General features: G+C 49.3%; 1 protein-coding gene across 1 annotated transcript; it reads left to right on the top strand.

Moving 5' to 3' along the window:
- The first annotated feature begins 3357 nt into the window (after nt 1–3357).
- On the top strand, nt 3358–17342 carry LOC102575738 (ecto-ADP-ribosyltransferase 5). Its single transcript, XM_059723412.1, has 5 exons — nt 3358–3552; nt 4943–5030; nt 5700–6407; nt 16497–16529; nt 16936–17342. Exons 2-5 carry the CDS (start codon nt 4961–4963, stop codon nt 17040–17042), a joined length of 918 nt encoding a protein of 305 aa, XP_059579395.1. The 5' UTR covers nt 3358–3552; nt 4943–4960; the 3' UTR covers nt 17043–17342.
- The last annotated feature ends 511 nt before the right edge of the window (nt 17343–17853 follow it).

Below are 17853 nucleotides of genomic sequence, written 5' to 3'. Positions count from 1 at the left end.
GTCATGCACCCGCTCATGCACGACAAGGTGCGATTGGCCTTGTTGACGGCCTCGTTACACTGCCGGCTCATGTTCATCTTGGAGTCAATTATGACTCCAAGATCCCTCTCTGCCTCCGAACTGCTGAGAAGGACACTCCCCAACCTATAGGTGTGCTGGGGGTTCCTCCTTCCCAGGTGGAGTACCTTACATTTACCTTTATTAAATTGCATCCAATTCTCTCTGCCCATTGATCCAACCTGCCCAGGTCAGCCTGAATCTGCTCCCTGCCCTCCGGTGTACTAACTTTGCCCCATAACTTGGTATCATCAGTGAACTTGGAGAGGGTGCTCTCCTCGTCCTTGTCCAAATTGCTGATGAAGATATTAAATAATACCGGTCCGAGGACCAAACCCTGTGGGACCCCACTGCCCACCTCCCTCCAGGCCAAGAAGGAACCGTCCACCACCACTCTCTGGGTGCGGTCCCTAAGCCAGTTGGCCACCCACCTGACCATGCAGGCGTCCACGCCACAGTCTGCTAGGACTTAACCCAGTTCTCCAAGGCCACGTTCAGCTACCTTAGACCTTTCCCTCTGTAATGCTCACCCTCATTCACTGCTCACTTTCCAGTTTCTGCAGTGCATGAGGCAGGCACCCCAGAGCAAGGGCTCTCCCCGACCGCACAGCCCCATCATCCCCCCCCAGCACTGTCATTTAATGTGTGAATGAGCCCAGGGTCCTGTGGAAAAAAAAATGGCATGTGAGCATCTAAGTACCAGGTGTTTCATGAAGCCTGGGTACAAGCATGCCGCATTAAGGCTTGAGTTCCTTCTGAGCACTTGGCTTTGCACCTTATCCTTCCTTTTAGCGCGGGGGTCCTCCTTATAGCAGACTACAGTACTAGAAAAGCATCAGTGATCCAGAGCAGAACGGCCCCACTACAGGGAATGGATAGACACGCACATGTAGTGGCTTCAAGGAGGAAGAGATGGGGCTGTTGCTTCAGTCCATGAGCATGAGCTTGTAGCCAGCCGTGCTGGATCCATGTCACTGTGACAAACAGGGGTGGGGGAGGCATGGCACAACCCCTGGATGAGGGACCAGGGCAGCCTCAGGGCCCAGTTCTGAGTCAACACCACTACCCCGTAACAGGGACTCTATGCCACATGTTTGCCAGCTTGGGCGATTTTTCTGCATTGCTCAGGATATGGGTGTTTTGTTGGTAACCTGCGTCAGGATAACAGGACACGCAGACTGGCAAGGGGTCAGTTTTTCCTTATTCAAAGCAGCCATCATCACCCAGGGCTGAAGCCAGCAAGACGGCTGGCAGGTCCCAACTGCATCTGCACTGGACAGTGAAGCTGCCACTAATAAAGATGGCAACCACTTCCCATCACCCTCCCCTTTGGACTGCAGCCCTGCCCGTGGGGGAATGGCAACTGCTGGCTAGTTAAGGGGATGGGAATTGAGACTGCCAGGACATGGGCTGAGATGCAGGGGAGGGCTGGGGAGCAGGACATAGGAAAGGGGAGGCCTCTATTCAGCACTGGGGAGGCCACATCTGGAGTCCTGTGTCCAGTTTTGGGCCCCCCACTACAGAAAGGATGTGGCTAAGGTGGAAAGAGTGCAGTGGAGGGCAAGAAAAATGGTTTGGAGGCTGGGGGACATGCCTTGTGAGGTGAGGCTGAGGGAACTGGGCTGGTTGAGTCTGCAGAAGAGAAGACCGAGGGGGATTGAATAGCAGCCTTCACCTCCCTGCAGGGGGGCTGCAAAGAGGATGGAGCTAGTCAGGCTGGTTGTGCAAATCCGGTGAATCCCAAAGGGTCTGAGAAGTTTTCATCCCATGTACTCATGTCCCTTTGATCTCTGCCTCTTGGTTTCCATTCCTCTGAGGGCCCACATCCTCTCTTGGGGGCTGCGATACCCCGCAAGGCAAGGACTGTGGGGAAGCTGCTGTGTCAGAGTTGGCGTCCCCATGGTTTGGGAGAGAGATCTGCTGGGGCAGAGAGAAGGGAATGGGCAGGACATGCCATGGTCCAGTCTGCAAGAGGGACATGGGCCCTGGACCCCCAGAGGACTTCCCCTTGCAGCAGGCCCAGGATCTGGCCCCCCTCCAGCTGGGAAAGTTGCTCTCCCATCCCAGGTTTCCTTTCGCTTGATCTCCTAGGGCTGTGCAAAACAGCACTGTTCCGCTTCGACTTCCATTTTGACATTTTGATGGAACAGTGTTTCATTTTGAGTTTCATTTCATTTCAAAAGCCCTGTTCTGTTTCTTTTTGTCGAATCCGTTTTGCCGTTTCAACTCTGTTTTGCCGTTTCACCCATAGGCTAGAATGGGGAAGCACAAAACTGCCTATAACATTGTCACTTCTTCCCTGATGCAGATGAAACCTGCAGGCTTGCTAGCCCCTTCTCAGTGCATGAATCTTGCCAAATTTCTAGGAGATAGGTGCAGGGGACTCTGGGAAACTGCACCTCAAGGTGTTGACAAGCAGCAGCCAGGGAGCAGGAGGATCCTCCTGTGATCCGGCAGGCAGATCGGGGCCCCGCACCCGCGGGAGGAGTGCGGCAGAGACCTACAGCCCTCCCAGGGGTGTGGGGGGGCCCCCAACCTGCCTGCCAGATCACAGGATGCTGCTCCTGCCACCTGGGACGGGCAGCAGTAACAACCTTCTGGGAGCTGGGTGTGGGCTACGCTACACTTAGCACCGTCCCAGGCTGGGGGCTGTGCCAGAATCCGCCTGGGGGCCACGGCCCCTGGATCTGCACAGGATGACAGGAAGCTGCTGCTGTCAGCTGGGACCAGCGCTGAAGCCAAGCCCGGCTCAAAAACTTGAAACATTTCTAAACTTTCAAAAGGTTTTGAGTGCCCTCATTTCCTTTCGAAGCTGTTTCAAAGGCTTTTCTTTCATTTTGCTGTCACTGTTTTGGCCTCAAAACAACTTCTAAATGAAACACTCGGCAAAATGTTGCACAGCCCTAAGGGTGCCTGGGCTGTCTGCAGAGAGTGAATGAACTCCCACTTGCAGAAGGGCATGGGCCCTGGAGACTCCCCTTTGAGGGCCTGCGCTGAGCAATATCCAGGTCGGGGGGCTCTGCCCCATGCCCCCACTCCGCACATGAGCAGAGCTCCTGGCTCTGGCCCACCCAGCGTCAGTGCTGTTTGGAAAAGCCATCAGGACCAAGGCAGCTGCAGCCCCGTGCAGGAAACCCTGCCCTGACTTCTTATCCGGGAGACCATTTCCACTCAGGGTTCATAAGTTGCTAGGAGCTTCCATAAACAATGGAGCTTGGCACTGTAGGGAAATGTAGGAAAAAACACTTCCTGGAAAAATCAAAAACAACTTTGGGAGAGAAATGAAACCGGTGTAGAGAAAAAGGAAAGTAAATCCAAATAAAAAATAAAAGACGGTGACCCGGGAGGAAGGGGTGGGCTTGTAGATGTTAACTTAACATTGGAAGCTAGTTTGTTCTCGGTCAGAAATGAAAGCAGCATCGCAGCACCTTCAGCGACTCGTTTGGACATCGAAGCCCTGAAAGAGAAGCCAGCCCGCTCCTGAGCACAGAAAACGTATGTATTATGAAAAGCAGTTGCCTCCACTCACGGGGTGCACACAGCGATTATGGAAGAAGCAGAAAAGCTGCTTGAACACCAAAGAGCTGCACCAAAAGGGGGTCACTGAAGCATGGGTGCAAAAGAAACTGTAGATTCAGCATGTGCACGAATGAGTACCACGTGCTTTACTGAGTGCATTGGGTCCATATGTATTAAAGCCGCTAGGAATAAAAATACAGTAAAAATATGATTATTTCACAAGCAGAGCTCGGCCAGTTTTGCCGAGTCTGCTTTGTTTTTTCTTCATTTTTGTTTTATGTTTTTCTGAAAGATGCATTACTCTTTCCAGTCTTCTTGGCTTTTGCGGGGGTTGTTAAACAGAGTCAGGCTCCGAGGGAGCAAAACCCAGAGTCCTCATTGAAAAAATTGGTTTCCTGATTATGATGATTTTTGCTAAAAAAGAAAGAAGGAAACAATGAGCTTCCTAATGAGACTGCTGTAAAGTTTCCACGTCAGCTCTCAGCCCCAGAGGGTTTCAGCATCTCTGTGTCTTTGGAGGAGGATTCAGGCTTGGAGCAGACGTGGATTCTAGAATCCGAATCAAAGGAGGGTCAAACAAGGAGTGGTTTTGTGTGTGCACCCCTGCCACACATCAATGTAATGTTGTTGCTCTGAGGAGGGCTGGTCCACAAGCTGCTGAAATCAGTGGGGGATCCCCTGGACTGCAGCAGGATTTGGATCAAGCTCTTATTGCTCAGCATTCCCTGACGTCCTGACAATGCAACACAATGGGGAACGGTCTGTATGAAATTCAGGCTCTTTCCTGTAACCTGTTCTTGTATGAAAGCTGCAGACAGCCCTTCCTCAGCTCAGAAGCCTGCCTGGGCAGCACAGGCACTGGAGAAGTTCAGGCACTTGATCTGTTTAGCCTCGGCTGTGGGCACTTCTGTTGCATTTTTGCTCTTGACAAGGGGTGCATGGGGGGAGACCCTGCGCGCGTCACATCTGTGCAGCTCCAGTACAATCGGCAGGCAGCAGGGTCCTGTACACGGGTCCTGGGATGCAAACCAAGTGGCTTTTCTTATTTCTAACTTTCCCACAGACCTGGGATCTCACCCACTATTCCTGGTCCAGCTGTTTCCCCAGGAGCTGGCCTGTATGTAGCTCCCAGGATTTGTGGGCACTCCCTGTCTGTTGGTTGTAGTTACAGCAGGGAAGGTGCATGCCAGCAAGATGCTGGCATTCATAAGGTTTTGATCACTGCAATCAGGGCATAAATCATGAAACCGAACAGGAAATTCTGTTTCCTGGGCCTGGCTCAGTGAAGCCAAGTGAAACGGTTACACGGGTTTTGTGGTTTCTTTGCCTCCCAATCCAGTCATGTTCCTGTTGTGTTTCCCTCCAGCCCCACCTGGCAGCAGACATGACGTGGCCCCGAGGGATCTTCCTTCTCTGCTGTTTTTGGCCTTCAGACCTGGCCCAACAGCCACCAGGTAAAGTTTTCCCATTGAGCTCCTCCCCACTCCCAGCCCAGAAGGACGGTTTGTCACACGTGCGACGGTTGCTGGAATGGCACCCTTTGATGCTGCATGCGAACTCGAGCCTATGTGTTCACCCTCCATGATCATCCTTGCTGTCATCTTGGTGCCTTTCCTATTCCTACTGCATCCTGGTGGAGGGGGGGACCAGAATGGCACGCAGTATTCAAGTTGTCAACGTACAGGGGCAGAACAGCGTTTTCTCCTTGCTTCTCAATTCCTTTCTTAGTCATTCCCAGCATCCTGTTGGCCTTTTTTATTGCTGCCTCCCACTGCTGTTCACCTCCCCTCTCTGCGCTGGGCTCCTCTGTTCAGAAGAGCAGGACTTTGTACATGACCCTCCTGCAAGCAAGCAGAATTTCACCACCCACTGCTCTGACTCCATCCCCAAATTGTCCTCCTCACAGGAATCAGCTTTGAGACCCCTGTTATCATTAGGGGCTGAGGACAGAATAGGGAAGCCCAGTAGCAATGCATTTCACCCCCTCTCTCCGCATTTCTCTCTCCTGTATATGTGGATGCTCCTAGAGAAGGAGTGCCTTTTACCATGTGTGTGCACTGGGTGTGACACACGGTGCTAGAGCAACACATAATCATCCATCTGTCTTGGCTTTATTCCCACAGCCCGACAGACAGTCATGATGAGCATGATGCCTGATGCTTTTGATGACCAGTACATTGGGTGTGCCAAAGAAATGGAAACAGAAGCACCAGCCCTGATGAAGAACGAGTTGGAAAAGTCCACGCTATTGAAACGTGCGTGGAAAAATTCATCAATACATTGGGAAGAAGTGAGGGAATACCTTTACACAGATCTTCCCAAAGGCTTTAAGGAAGAGCATGGAAGAGCAATTATAGCCTACACTGACAATTTTCTACGCAGGCAGTTGAATAAGGCAGTGCAGGAGTCTGGTGCCTCTTCAGATGCCTACCACACCCATTTCCACTTCAAAGCCTTTCATTACTACCTGACAAGAGCTTTACAGCTCCTAAGAATGGACTGCAACCTGATGTATGAAATACCAGTGTACAGGGGAGTTCACCACATTAGATACCAGCACAATGGCTGTGCTCCCATCAGGTTTGGATACTTTGCCTCTTCGTCTTTTGAAATCAAAAAGGCTGAAGAATTTGGCAAGGACACGTTCTTCACCATCCACACCTGCTTCGGGGTGCCAATCCTGTACTTTTCCTACATTTTGAACGAAAACGAAGCACTAATCCCTGTTAATGAGATATTCAGTGTGTTCCCAGGAGACAGTGGGGACAACAGCTTTGTTCTCCGGAGCACCAACCGGACCTGCAGCTATTTCAACTGTGCCTTCTTGGGTTGTGAGTACTGGACTGAGTGTGTGCGGGTGTTGGTAGGCGCTCTGATATGTGTACTGTGAGCTGGTGGGGTAGAGAGAAAGAGACACCCTTGCTGCTAGAGGAGGCATCAAGTTAGGGGTAGCAGGGGCAAACCATATGAGAAAAGGCTGAGGGACTCAGGACTCTTTAGCCTTCTCTTTTTTAGGCTGAAGAGGCCCAAGTCTCTCAACTTTTCCTCGTATGCTCTGCCTTGCAAGTCTCTGATCATATGGGTGGCTCTTCTCTGGACTCTCTAACAGTTTTTCACATCCTTGTTGAAGTGAGGTGCCCAGAAGAGGACACAGTACTCCAGTTGGGGTCTCACCAATGCTGAGTAAAGCAGAAGAATCGCTTCTTTGGTTTTGCTTGAGATGCATCAGTTGATGCATGCCAGACTATTGTTTGCCCTGCTGGCTACAGCATCGCTCTGATGGCTCATGTTCATGCCATGGTTGATGATTACCCCTAGGTCCCTTTCGGTCATGAAGCAAGTCAAACTGGTGCCATCTAGCCTGTAGGTAAGTTGAGGATTATTTTCCCCCAGATGGACACTTCACACTTCTGAGTGTTGAACTTCATCTGGTTCTGAGTCACCCAACTCTCCAGCCTGACTATGTCCGCCTGTATCTACAGCCTATCTTCACGCATGGCCACACTTCCCCATAACTTGGTGTCATCCACAATCTTGGTCAATGAGCTCTTCACCCTCACATCCAAATCATTGATAAAGATGTTGAAAAGTACTGGACCAACCACGGACCCCTGAGGAACACCACTGGCAACTTCTCGCCAGGACAACACAGATCAATTTATAAGAACTCTCTGGCTCCCATCTCACACCCAGTTTCCTACCCACTTAACTGTCGAGCAGTTAAGCCTGCAATCCTCCAATTTGCCTGTGAGATTATCATGGGATACCGGATTAAAGGCATTCCGGAAGTCTAGATATATATTGTTGACCTCCTCTCCTTTGTCCAGGTGGTGAGATACCTGGTCACAGAAGGAGATGAGATCGGTGACACAAGACCTGTCCACGACAAAGCCATGTTGGCTGTCATTCAGAATCCTACCTTTTGGAAGCACATCACACATAGATTCCTTGCTGAGTTTTTCTAGGATTTTCCCTGGAATAGAAGTTTGGCTAATTGGTCTATATTTGCCTGGGTCCTCCTTCTTCCCCTTCTTAAAGATGGGCACAATATTGGCCCTCTTCCAATCCTCAGGGACCTCCCCTGAGTGCCATGAGTTTTGAAAGAGTTTCACCAAAGGTCCCACAATGACCTCAGCCGGCTCCTTCAGCACTCTTGGGTAAAGCTCATCTGGTCCTGATGACTTATAAATGTCTAGCTTTTCTAGTTGGTTATGCACCAGCTCAGCATCTACATTAGGAAGGCGGTCATTCCCACCGTGCCCCCTCTGAGCCTTATCTCGCATGATTTCCCCCTCGGTCTGGTGAAATACCAAAGCAGAGTGATCATTCAGGAGTTCAGTTTTTTTCCTGAGTGTTGGTTACCAACTGTCCTGAGGTGTTAAGCAAGAGTCCCACACTTCCATTTGTTTCCCTTCTATTCCCAGCATACCTAAAGAAGGACTTCTTATTGTCCTTGATTCCCATTGCTAATGATTCACATTCAGTGACTGCCTTAGCTTTTCTAATCCTCTCCCTACAAGTGCAGGCCACTGTTGAGTAGTCCTCCTTGAGAACTGTCCCAAGCTTCCATTGTCTGTAGGCCTCTTTCTTCTTTTTCAAGAGGACCGTGATATCTCTGTTAAGCCAAGGGGGCTTGCTAGCCATTTTGCTACCTTTCTTCTGCATGGGAATCATCTTCTTTTGTGCCTTGAGGATTTTGTCCTTGAGGAACAACCTCTTTTCATGTACTCTATTCTCCTTTGGTCACTGGTCCTGCATTGCTTCCCCTATTATTGCCCTGAGCCTGCTGAAATTAGCATTTTTTGAAGTCCAGGACTTCAATCCTGCTAGTTGATTTGTCTGTCTTGTGACAGACAGTGAACATGATTATCTCATGGTTTCTGTCACTCAGGCGATCCTCTATATTCAAGTTGCTCACCAGATCATCATCTTTGGCCAAGACCAAGTCTAGGAGAGCATTACCTCTGGTTTGCCCTTGCACTTCCTGGGTCAGATAGAGTTCTTTGATACAGGTTTTTTAGATATATAGGGAATAAAAGGAAGGCCCAGGGAGGAATAGGACCCCTGCTAAATGGGCAGAAACAATTGGTGACGGACAGGGGGGACAAGGCTGAACTCCTCAACGAGTTCTTTGCCTCAGTGTTCCTAAGCGAGGGGCACGACAAGTCTCTCACTGGGGTTGTAGAGAGGCAGCAGCAAGGCACCAGACTGCCATGCGTAGACCCTGAGATGGTGTAGAGTCACTTGGAGGAACTGGATGCCTCTAAGTCAGCAGGCCCGGATGAGCTCCATCCGAGGGTGCTGAAGGCACTGGCTGATGTCATTGCACAGCCACTGGCGGGAATATTTGAATGCTCGTGGCGCACGGGCTAAGTCCCGGAGGACTGGAAAAGGGCCAATGTGGTCCCCATTTTCAAGAAGGGGACGAAGGAGGACCCGAGCAACTATAGGCCAGTCAGTCTCACCTCCATCCTTGGCAAAGTCTTTGAAAAAATTATTAAGGCTCACATTTGTGAGAGCCCGGCAGGACAAATTATGCTGAAGGAAAACCAGCACGGGTTCATAGCAGGCAGATCGTGCCTGACCAATCTAGTCTCTTTTTATGACGAGGTTACAAAACGCCTGGACACAGGAGGAGGGGTGATGTCGTATACTTAGACTTCAGGAAGGCCTTCGATATGGTATCCCACCCCATACTGGTGAACAAGTTAAGAGGCTGTGACTTGGATGACTACACAGTCCGGTGGGTGGCAAATTGGCTGGAGGGTCGCACCCAGAGAGTCGTAGTGGATGGGTCAGTATTGACCTGGAAGGGTATGGGCAGTGGGGTCCCGCAGGGCTTGGCCCAGGGACCGATACTCTTTAATGTCTTCATCAGTGACTTGGACGAGGGAGTGAAATGTACTCTGTCCAAGTTTGCAGATGACACAAAGCTATGGGGAGAAGTGGACATGCCGGAGGGCAGGGAACAGCTGCAGGCAGACCTGGACAGGTTGGACAAGTGGGCAGAAAACAACAGGGTGCAGTTCAACAAGGAGAAATGCAAAGTGCTGCACCTAGGGAGGAAAAATGTCCAGCACACCTACTGCCTAGGGAATGACCTGCTGGGTGGCACAGAGGTGGAAAGGGATCTTGGAGTCCTAGTGGACTCCAAGATGAACATGAGCCGGCAGTGTGACGAAGCCATCAGAAAAGCCAATGGCACTTTATCGTGCATCAGCAGATGCATGACGAATAGGTCCAAGGAGGTGATACTTCCCCTCTATCGGGCGCTGGTCAGACTGCAGTTGGAGTACTGCGTGCAATTCTGGGTGCCACACTTCAAGAAGGATGCGGATAACCTGGAGAGGGTCCAGAGAAGGGCCACTCGTATGGTTAAGGGCCTGCAGACCAAGCCCTACGAGGAGAGACTAGAGAACCTGGACCTTTTCAGCCTCCGCAGGAGAAGGTTGAGAGGCGACCTTGTGGCTGCCTATAAGTTCATCACGGTGGCACAGAAGGGAATTGGTGAGTATTTATTCACCAAGGTGCCCCCGGTGTTACCAAATTTGCCCATTACCTTGGTCTTGGTGATTCTGTCAATGTGCTACTTGTGTTACTATACGGAGCTGTATTTCTCCCTTCTGCAAGCCCTCACCCCCAGTGGAGCTATTTTGCAGGACTCAATCTCAATGGGACTGGGTTCCTCCAGTCACTAAATCAGTCATACACACAAACACACACAATTTAACGTGACACGCCTGACCTGGCTGGGCTGATCAGCATGGACAGGCTGACACCCTCATGCCAAGGATCAGTTCATAAGAGCAACAATAAAATGCAGTCAGACACAAGCACACAGGTGAACAGAATCCCTCTGAATCCGGCTGGGTGTCCAGCTGACACCCTCATGGGCCAGCATTCAGTTCATAAGGGCACGTCTGAGTCAAACTGGTCAATCAGCCTGTACAAGCTGATTCCCTTATGTGTTTCAAACTCAGCACGTCCCAATCTTTGGCCTCCTGATGAGCAGACCCCACAATAATTTGGGCTTCACAGGGATCTTTAGCATAGGTAAAAGAAGCGTTGCTGCAGAGCACGGGAGGAAAGAGAAGCAGAGAAGGAAAAATATACCCAATTACTACCAGTTTGCCTATAAAAGTTATTTATTGCTAAGCATATGAAATATATAATAGTACTAGTAGTAATAGCCATGCTAAAGAAAAACAAACACAAACAATAACAATACTACCCTGGTTTCACTAAGTATTTGGGGAAACTTAGCTCAAGCTTAACTGATACAGTTCAGGTTCAGAAGTTTATGCCTAGACAGAAGAGAGAGTGCTGGGATCTCACCGAGTCCACGGTACCCAGGCTGCAAAGCTGACAGGCACAGTCCGTAGCACAGTCCTTGAAGAGAGAGATGATCTGTTCTTCCAGCGTCCCAAGAACGACAGGGGATGGTGTCAGCACAGGAGTTTTCTTCTTCTTTCCTTTTCTCCCTCTTTCCTCCTGCTGCTTCTTTTTTTCTTTCTTTTTCAGCGCACACACTTACAGATTTTTATACCCTCAGTTCAGCTGCTTCGAAGCACCCTCAGTAGTGTAAATCATTGTCTTTTCTATTAACAAGGGGTTATCTGGTTTGGACCATCTCAGGAAACTGATTGATAATCAGGAAACACTTAAGATTAGGGAGTAACCCAAATACTTGGGAGTCAGCTTGAATTTCCTATGGATGGCACATATACTGATGGGATATCTCATGGTTTCTTCAGGAACAATAGATAGCTTACAGCATTAGGATTTTGGATTTTTACTTGTTGTGCACAAGCCTCAGCTTAGCATGACTTTTCCAGATTTAAAGCAATTATTGGGGTGCTCATAACCTTTTGTGGAGAGGACTCCCACCAGTCGTCTCGGGAAAGATATGACAACACCTGGGATTAGGGCTCCAGCAGGCTGGATGTTGTGATGAACCCTTAACCATTGTTCAAATGTTGCCCATACCCCCTCGGACTCAGTCTCTTGCCTCAGCACTCCCTAACCCGGCAACCGAGTTTTAGTCAATCGAGTTTAAATAGGCCTCCCATAGTGGGACCGGGGAATGTACGGCCCGAGATGCCTATTAAACTTAGAGCTGTGTGTGTGTGTCTGGGGGGGGAGGGGGGAAGTCCTTAGCAAATCCAGATTAGGACTGGTCTGATAAATGCTGAGCTGGGTGTGTGTGAACATGGGTTGATTAACATTGGAAGCACAGATTCCCCATCATGCAGCGCTCTCCTGCTTCTCTGGTCCCAGAATTCACTGCAGTCTCTGCTTCAGGCTTTCTGTTTTCCATCTCTCAAGTAAATAAATGGTCATCTGGTTCCATCTCAGATGTAAATGAGACCTAGGGCAGTTGTTCACTCTTATCACCCTTATCTAGAGAGTTTTAGGTGCGTCTCTCACTGCATCTTAATCAGTTTTGTTTAGGTAGAGGAAGGGAGGGGGGGGTGAGGCCTTTGTGAGTCAGACAGACTGCATCCTGTGCCAGGGTTGCCCAAGAACACAGAGCTGAGACATAACACGTGGGGTTACAAGAAATAATGGCCACAAGCTAGCAGAGAGCAGATTTAGACTGGACATTAGGAAGAACTTCTTCACAGTTCGAGTGGCCAAGGTCTGGAACGGGCTCCCAAGGGAGGTGGTGCTCTCCCCTACCCTGGGGGTCTTCAAGAGGAAGTTAGATAAGCATCTAGCTGGGGTCATCTGAACCCAGCACTCTTTCCTGCCTATGCAGGGGGTCAGACTCGATGATCTATTGAGGTCCCTTCCAACCCTAACATCTATGAATCTATGAATCTAGGTCAAAAAGCTATGTGACCGATCCAACTTAGCCAAGCGTTCCTCCCAATCTATGTGTGGGTAATTGAAGTTGCCCATGATGACCATGTCCCATCTGTGCACGGCCTCTGTCAGTTCTTGGGCAGACCCAGAAGCCTCAGACTGACCATGATCATTTTATTCAATAATAGTTTAATTTTATTGATACACAGTGACAGCAGAGAAGAATAATATAAACAGTTATATAGTTACCAGTCCTAAAGCTGCCACAGAGAGAAGATACATCTGACCGGTATGCGAGCTTGACCCTGAGCTTCTTTTTAGGTTGAAAGTTAAGGTCTACTGTCACCCAGTGGGGTGGATGAGATGGGTCGGTGGTATGCCTTCTGTTCATGGTGGTCTTGGGTTTCCACCTCGGGGACCCTTTGCTGCTCTGAAATTTTGTATTTGCTTTTGTATTCATTGTCCTCTGATGATTCTTCATCTCTGGGCACCATTGATTGGCCTCCCTGTGGTCTTCATGTTATCCATGTTCTATCCTGCCAGCATATTCCTTTATTTCACAAACCCAACACATGCACACATTGTAATTTGGTTGCTTCCAGTTTCTCTTAATTTGGTCCATCTACCAAAACCAGAAATCTTAAGGGCCCTGCAGTTGGACCCTGTGACCTGGCCAATTTGGCAGAGTCCCTCATCTCTGTTACGGAACAGCATGGTACATGTCTTCAATTCCCCAGCCTGTGTGTCTACTTGCTGGTTCTCTGTGTCAGACACAGTGGGCCTTGAAGGAAACTTTTGTCTCAAATAGGTTTTTTAGAAATCAGTTAACTCTTGCCATTAACCTGGACCATTATTTTAATGCAATACCTACTTTACCTACAAGCCAGTTCCCCAAAGCAAATATCTAAATGCCATCTTCTAGCCATCACAGAGGGCACCCAGGGATTGAAGGTACCCAACCCAGGAGATGCCTGTATGGAAATGCAGGGTGTGGCTGAGTTAAGAAAGAAACTCCTTATGACAAGCCCAAGGCCATGTCCGCTGGAGGAACAGTTTGAGGGACCTGTACTGCTCCGCTGGTCCTTGATGAACTTATGGGGGCAGAGATGTAATGTACCTGGAGATGTTTCACCAAGGAACCCTTTCAGCCAGGAGACATACACATGTGCTTGTGCTGTTCCTGGCCTGAAATTTTCAGGAAGCTGCACCCTCCTCTAGCACAGGCCAGAGGGGCACTAGAGGAGGTGGCAGTGGCAGTGACCTGTGGCTTACTTCTCAGCTTCCACATCTCATCCCCCTCACCATACAGCAGTGGGGGTATAGGGGAAGGAGAGCAGAGAGTCAGAGTAGGGAGGTAAGGAGCATGGGGTAGGAGTGGTGTTGGTGGTCAGGCTATCTGCCTCCATCATGCCTGTGGAAACAAAAGTAGACTGCTCAAAAGAGGAGCTATTTTAGAGGTGTTCAGCTGCTGGGAGAACATTTCCAAGGGCATGCGTGTGTGTCCAGCTGCCTTTGGAAGTAGCTCAATATCTTCATTGCTCCATCTGCAACAAGCTTATGCTTGAGAAGCAATGGCCTGTGCAGCACTGCGGACAGCTCAGTGCAAAAGCAAAACCAAATGGAACAGGCTACAAAGAGATGGTGCATTTCTCCTGGGAAAAAATGACGGTATTCAGATGTCCATGTCCATCATCTGGGAACAAACCCTAAATAGGCTTATGATATAAGAAGGGCTAACAGTTTGTCCTGGGATAGCACCCTGGGCAGCTGAACAAGATGGTCAGTGACAAAAGAGTGGCACTGCACTCAGTTGCTCACTAAACCCTGATTGGCAGGGCCATGTATTTCCATGCCAGGTCTGTCCCAGGACAAACACAAGCACACCTGGTCCAGGACAAATGCAATGTCTGATCCTAACCAGAGAAACAAAGAAGATGAGGTGGATAGTAACATCTGCATCACAGACGTGGTGAAAATATTCACATCTGGGATTTTTGTGTACAACTCTGACCCCCTCAAATCTTAGGAAGTCACAAGAATTAAAGGAATTTAGGGATTTGGCTTGTAGAGAGATTTCAGCATGAAGAGAGATGGTCAGTTCAGGCTGTTTTGATAATAGGAACGTCAAACAAGAGGGACAAGAAGAATTATAAATAGGGTAGAGAAGGGATAATACACTGTTTTCAGTTTGTCAGGAGAGAGCCCAGGAAAGCAAAGTTAACATTGTGTGAAGTAGAGAAAGGACTGCCCTGTTACAGAATGCAGGATTCACTGGTTGTAGTTACAGATACAAGATTGTGCTGAGATCAAAATCTTAGTGTTATCCACAAGGCACTGATTATTTTATACGCATAGTGAGTGTGTCCACAGTTATGTCTGACAGAACAGATGAATTGTTTAAAAGGGCTACAGTTCTGCAGGCTGGAGGATGTAAAGCTATATCTAATGGGGAAGAAACTCTCTACTCTCCTCCTTCCTGGCTGTGGTTCCCAGCTTGGGGTGGGATCAGTGGCTCAGACCATCACTTTCCACTGGTTGCAATCCACTACATCCTGTGGTCAGATGCTTGAAGTTGTCACAACGTCCCTGATCTTGTCATCTCCCCTCAGTCTTGGTTGCTCTAACAGGTGGCTGCCAGTCAGGCCCGTCTCCTACATCGGCATGTCAGGCATACGGCCTATCAACCGGATGTGGCTCATGGACATATGTCTTTTCATCTTTTGGAGCAGTTGTCAATTCTTGTACTCCTTCTGTGAGATCTCTTGACATTTCAGGTGACTCAGTTTAGCATAAGTCTCTCTGCATTGGCCATAACCTAGACCTCTTCCTTTCTTTACCCACATCTGTCCACTTTGTGTTACCCATTGCCAATTTTTCACAGTTCTGTCTTGTCATGAGGAAAGCTCTGGCTTTATTTAATTCACAGGATCCAAGATACTTTTGTGCAGCAGTAGTAGTTTTTTTTACAGCTGGGTGCCCTTCCTGACATGAGCTATCACCCTGGCAGAAGGACCCTCTGATGCTCAGCCAAGACCTAGTGACAAGGCAGTGACAATTGGTTTCATGGCTAGCTGTGTCCAGGGTTATCACCAAGCCTGTCCATATTGTGTGCTAGTGAAGGGGGTACCTCAGCAGTGAGCCTTGACTAATGATGGGTGTGCAAGAGTGATATTGTAGTGGGGATGGCCCATAAATGGCCCCAGAAAGTGCTAAGGGCAATAGCTTTGTCCTCCAAAGCACCAACCAGGCCTGCAGCCATTTTAACTGAGGCTATCTGGGAAGTGAGTACTGTGTGTGTGGGTGTTGAAGGTGACTATGATATGGGGCCTGTCACTAGGATGGGTAGAGACATAATGACACTCTTGCTGCTGGAGGGGGTCTCAGACGAGGGAGCGTGCAGAGCCTTTGGTCCATAAAGACTCAGAGAGGAAGAGGCACTCTCCCCCAGCATGCAGTGATGGGTACAAGACACAACATCACCAGTGGGAATCTCCTTGGCCTGTTGAGCGCTGTACTACATTCAACCCTCAATGGAGTCATAGTTTCATAGTTGTAGGGTGGGAAGGGACCTGAGCAGATCATCAAGTCCAACCCCCTGCCATTGCAGGGAAAAGTACTGGGGTCAAATGACCCCAGTGAGGTGTTCATCTAGCCTCCTTTTAAAGACCCCCAAGGTAGGAGACAGCACCACTTCGCTTGGAAGTTGGTTCCAGATTGTAGCCTCCCCGACTGTGAAGTAGCGCCTCCTGATGTCTAGTCTGAATCTACCCTCTGCCAGCTTGTGACCGGTATTACTAGTCACTCCCGGTAGTGCTCGGGGGAACAGGGACTCCCCCAATACCTGCTGGTCCCTTCTGACTAGTTTGTAAATGGCCAATAGATCCCCCTCAGCCTTCTCTTGTGGAGGCTGAACAGGTTCAGGTCCCTTAGCCTCTCCTCATAGGGCCTGCCCTGCTGCCCCCCATCATGTGAGTGGCCTCCTCTGGACCCTCTCCATGCAGTCCACATCCCTCCTGAAGTGCGGCGCCCAGAACTGGACGCAGTACTGGATGAGTCACCAGACTGATGTTGCCAACCCTGGCTGAACCAACTGCTATCCTCTGCTTCCTTTTCAGATGAGAAGAGAAAGAGCTGTGAATACAACGCTGGTAGGAATGAGTTTGTTTTCCTTGATACAAAAATGGCTTTCCCTTTTCCTCAAGGCTGAGACCACCCTGACCAGGCAGACCTGCCACGCGCAGCAAAACAAGTGGGGTTCAGTGCAGTCCTGTGGCAGGATCCAGGGATTCTTGTGTCCCTCATCCCTGTAGCATCTGAATGCCTCCGTGTCTGCAGAACCTCTACTTGCAATTAGTTTCAGTGAAGAAGTCTGGAGGGGAATTATCCCCACAAGCACTAAAGACTCACGTGCCCAGTTCTGCCTTGATGTCACTGTAAATGCATGTCCCCATGCCCTAGACCAGCTGCCTATCTCCCATCTCCTGTTCCCATGACTAGACTCCCTTCCCTGTCACTGTCCAACCACAACCTGACACACTTCTCTTTGGTTCACAGCTGAGAGACAAGGAATTGCCTTCCAGCTCCAGATGAGCCCCGCGCTGTTTGGAGGATCCATTGTCCTGGTCAATGCTGCTGCTCTCCAGCTGTTTGCTGCTTTCTAAGTGTTCAGACCCTTCCTTTTTCCTCCTTGAAACAAGTCTTTCTGAGAGAGCCAGGAGGCACGTGCCTCCTCTGCTTCCATCTCAGGGCTTCAAGGGGATGTCGGGGGAGAATGACGGATACCTGCTCACACCAGCTTTGATTATATTCTGCTCTTAATGACACCGTATTGAGAAGCGTGCTTGCTTAGGTGGGACCTGCCCACAGGGCAAAGGCAAGGCCATATGGAAGCTAAACAAATCACTTCTTGTAATCCCATATGCAGTTTGATGACCGCATTAAAAGACTGTGAAACAGTGAAACCTTCTGAGCATTTTGGTTCATACCATGATGTAACTGCCTGTAGTCCAGTGAATCTGTAACCACGATATTGGAGAAACAGTTCTCTCCATCATGTTCATGTCAAGTTTTCTCCAAAGATGAGATGTCTAATGAGCATCTCTTTAGGCCATACGTGGACCACAGCCCATGTGCAGCTTGGGCCACAGATCACGTAGGCTGCGTTGTGAGTTGGGCCTAGGTAGCACGTCAGCTGAGCATGGGCCATAAACAGTGAAGAGGTGCACTGACATAATACAATGAAGTGGAGCAGGGTTGGTGTAGCTCCAATGCATAGCCCAATATGAGAAACCCTGTGTTAAGGCTATAATTGTGGTTAAACCATGTGACGTTGGACTTGGCTGAAGCTCAGTCAAAAAAGGGTTCTAAATCAGGAAGAGTCAGCAAAATGTTTCATCTATGCAGATGACCTGTGAATAATAGTCCAAAACAGTGCCTTTGATCATGATGAAAAAACCCTAAAAAGGCAGGAAT

This window comes from Alligator mississippiensis, chromosome 1, assembly GCF_030867095.1.
Source record: "Alligator mississippiensis isolate rAllMis1 chromosome 1, rAllMis1, whole genome shotgun sequence".
Taxonomy (NCBI): Eukaryota; Metazoa; Chordata; order Crocodylia; family Alligatoridae; genus Alligator; species Alligator mississippiensis.
This window is presented reverse-complemented; position numbering and strand designations above follow the sequence as displayed.

Coding starts and splice junctions, on each gene's coding strand:
- LOC102575738 (XM_059723412.1), top strand. CDS start 4,961: ATGACGTGGCCCCGAGGGATCTTCCTTCTCTGCTGTTTTTGGCCTTCA. Junction 5,031..5,699: donor CCTGGCCCAACAGCCACCAG/GTAAAGTTTTCC, acceptor TTATTCCCACAG/CCCGACAGACAGTCATGATG. Junction 6,408..16,496: donor CAACTGTGCCTTCTTGGGTT/GTGAGTACTGGA, acceptor CTTCCTTTTCAG/ATGAGAAGAGAAAGAGCTGT.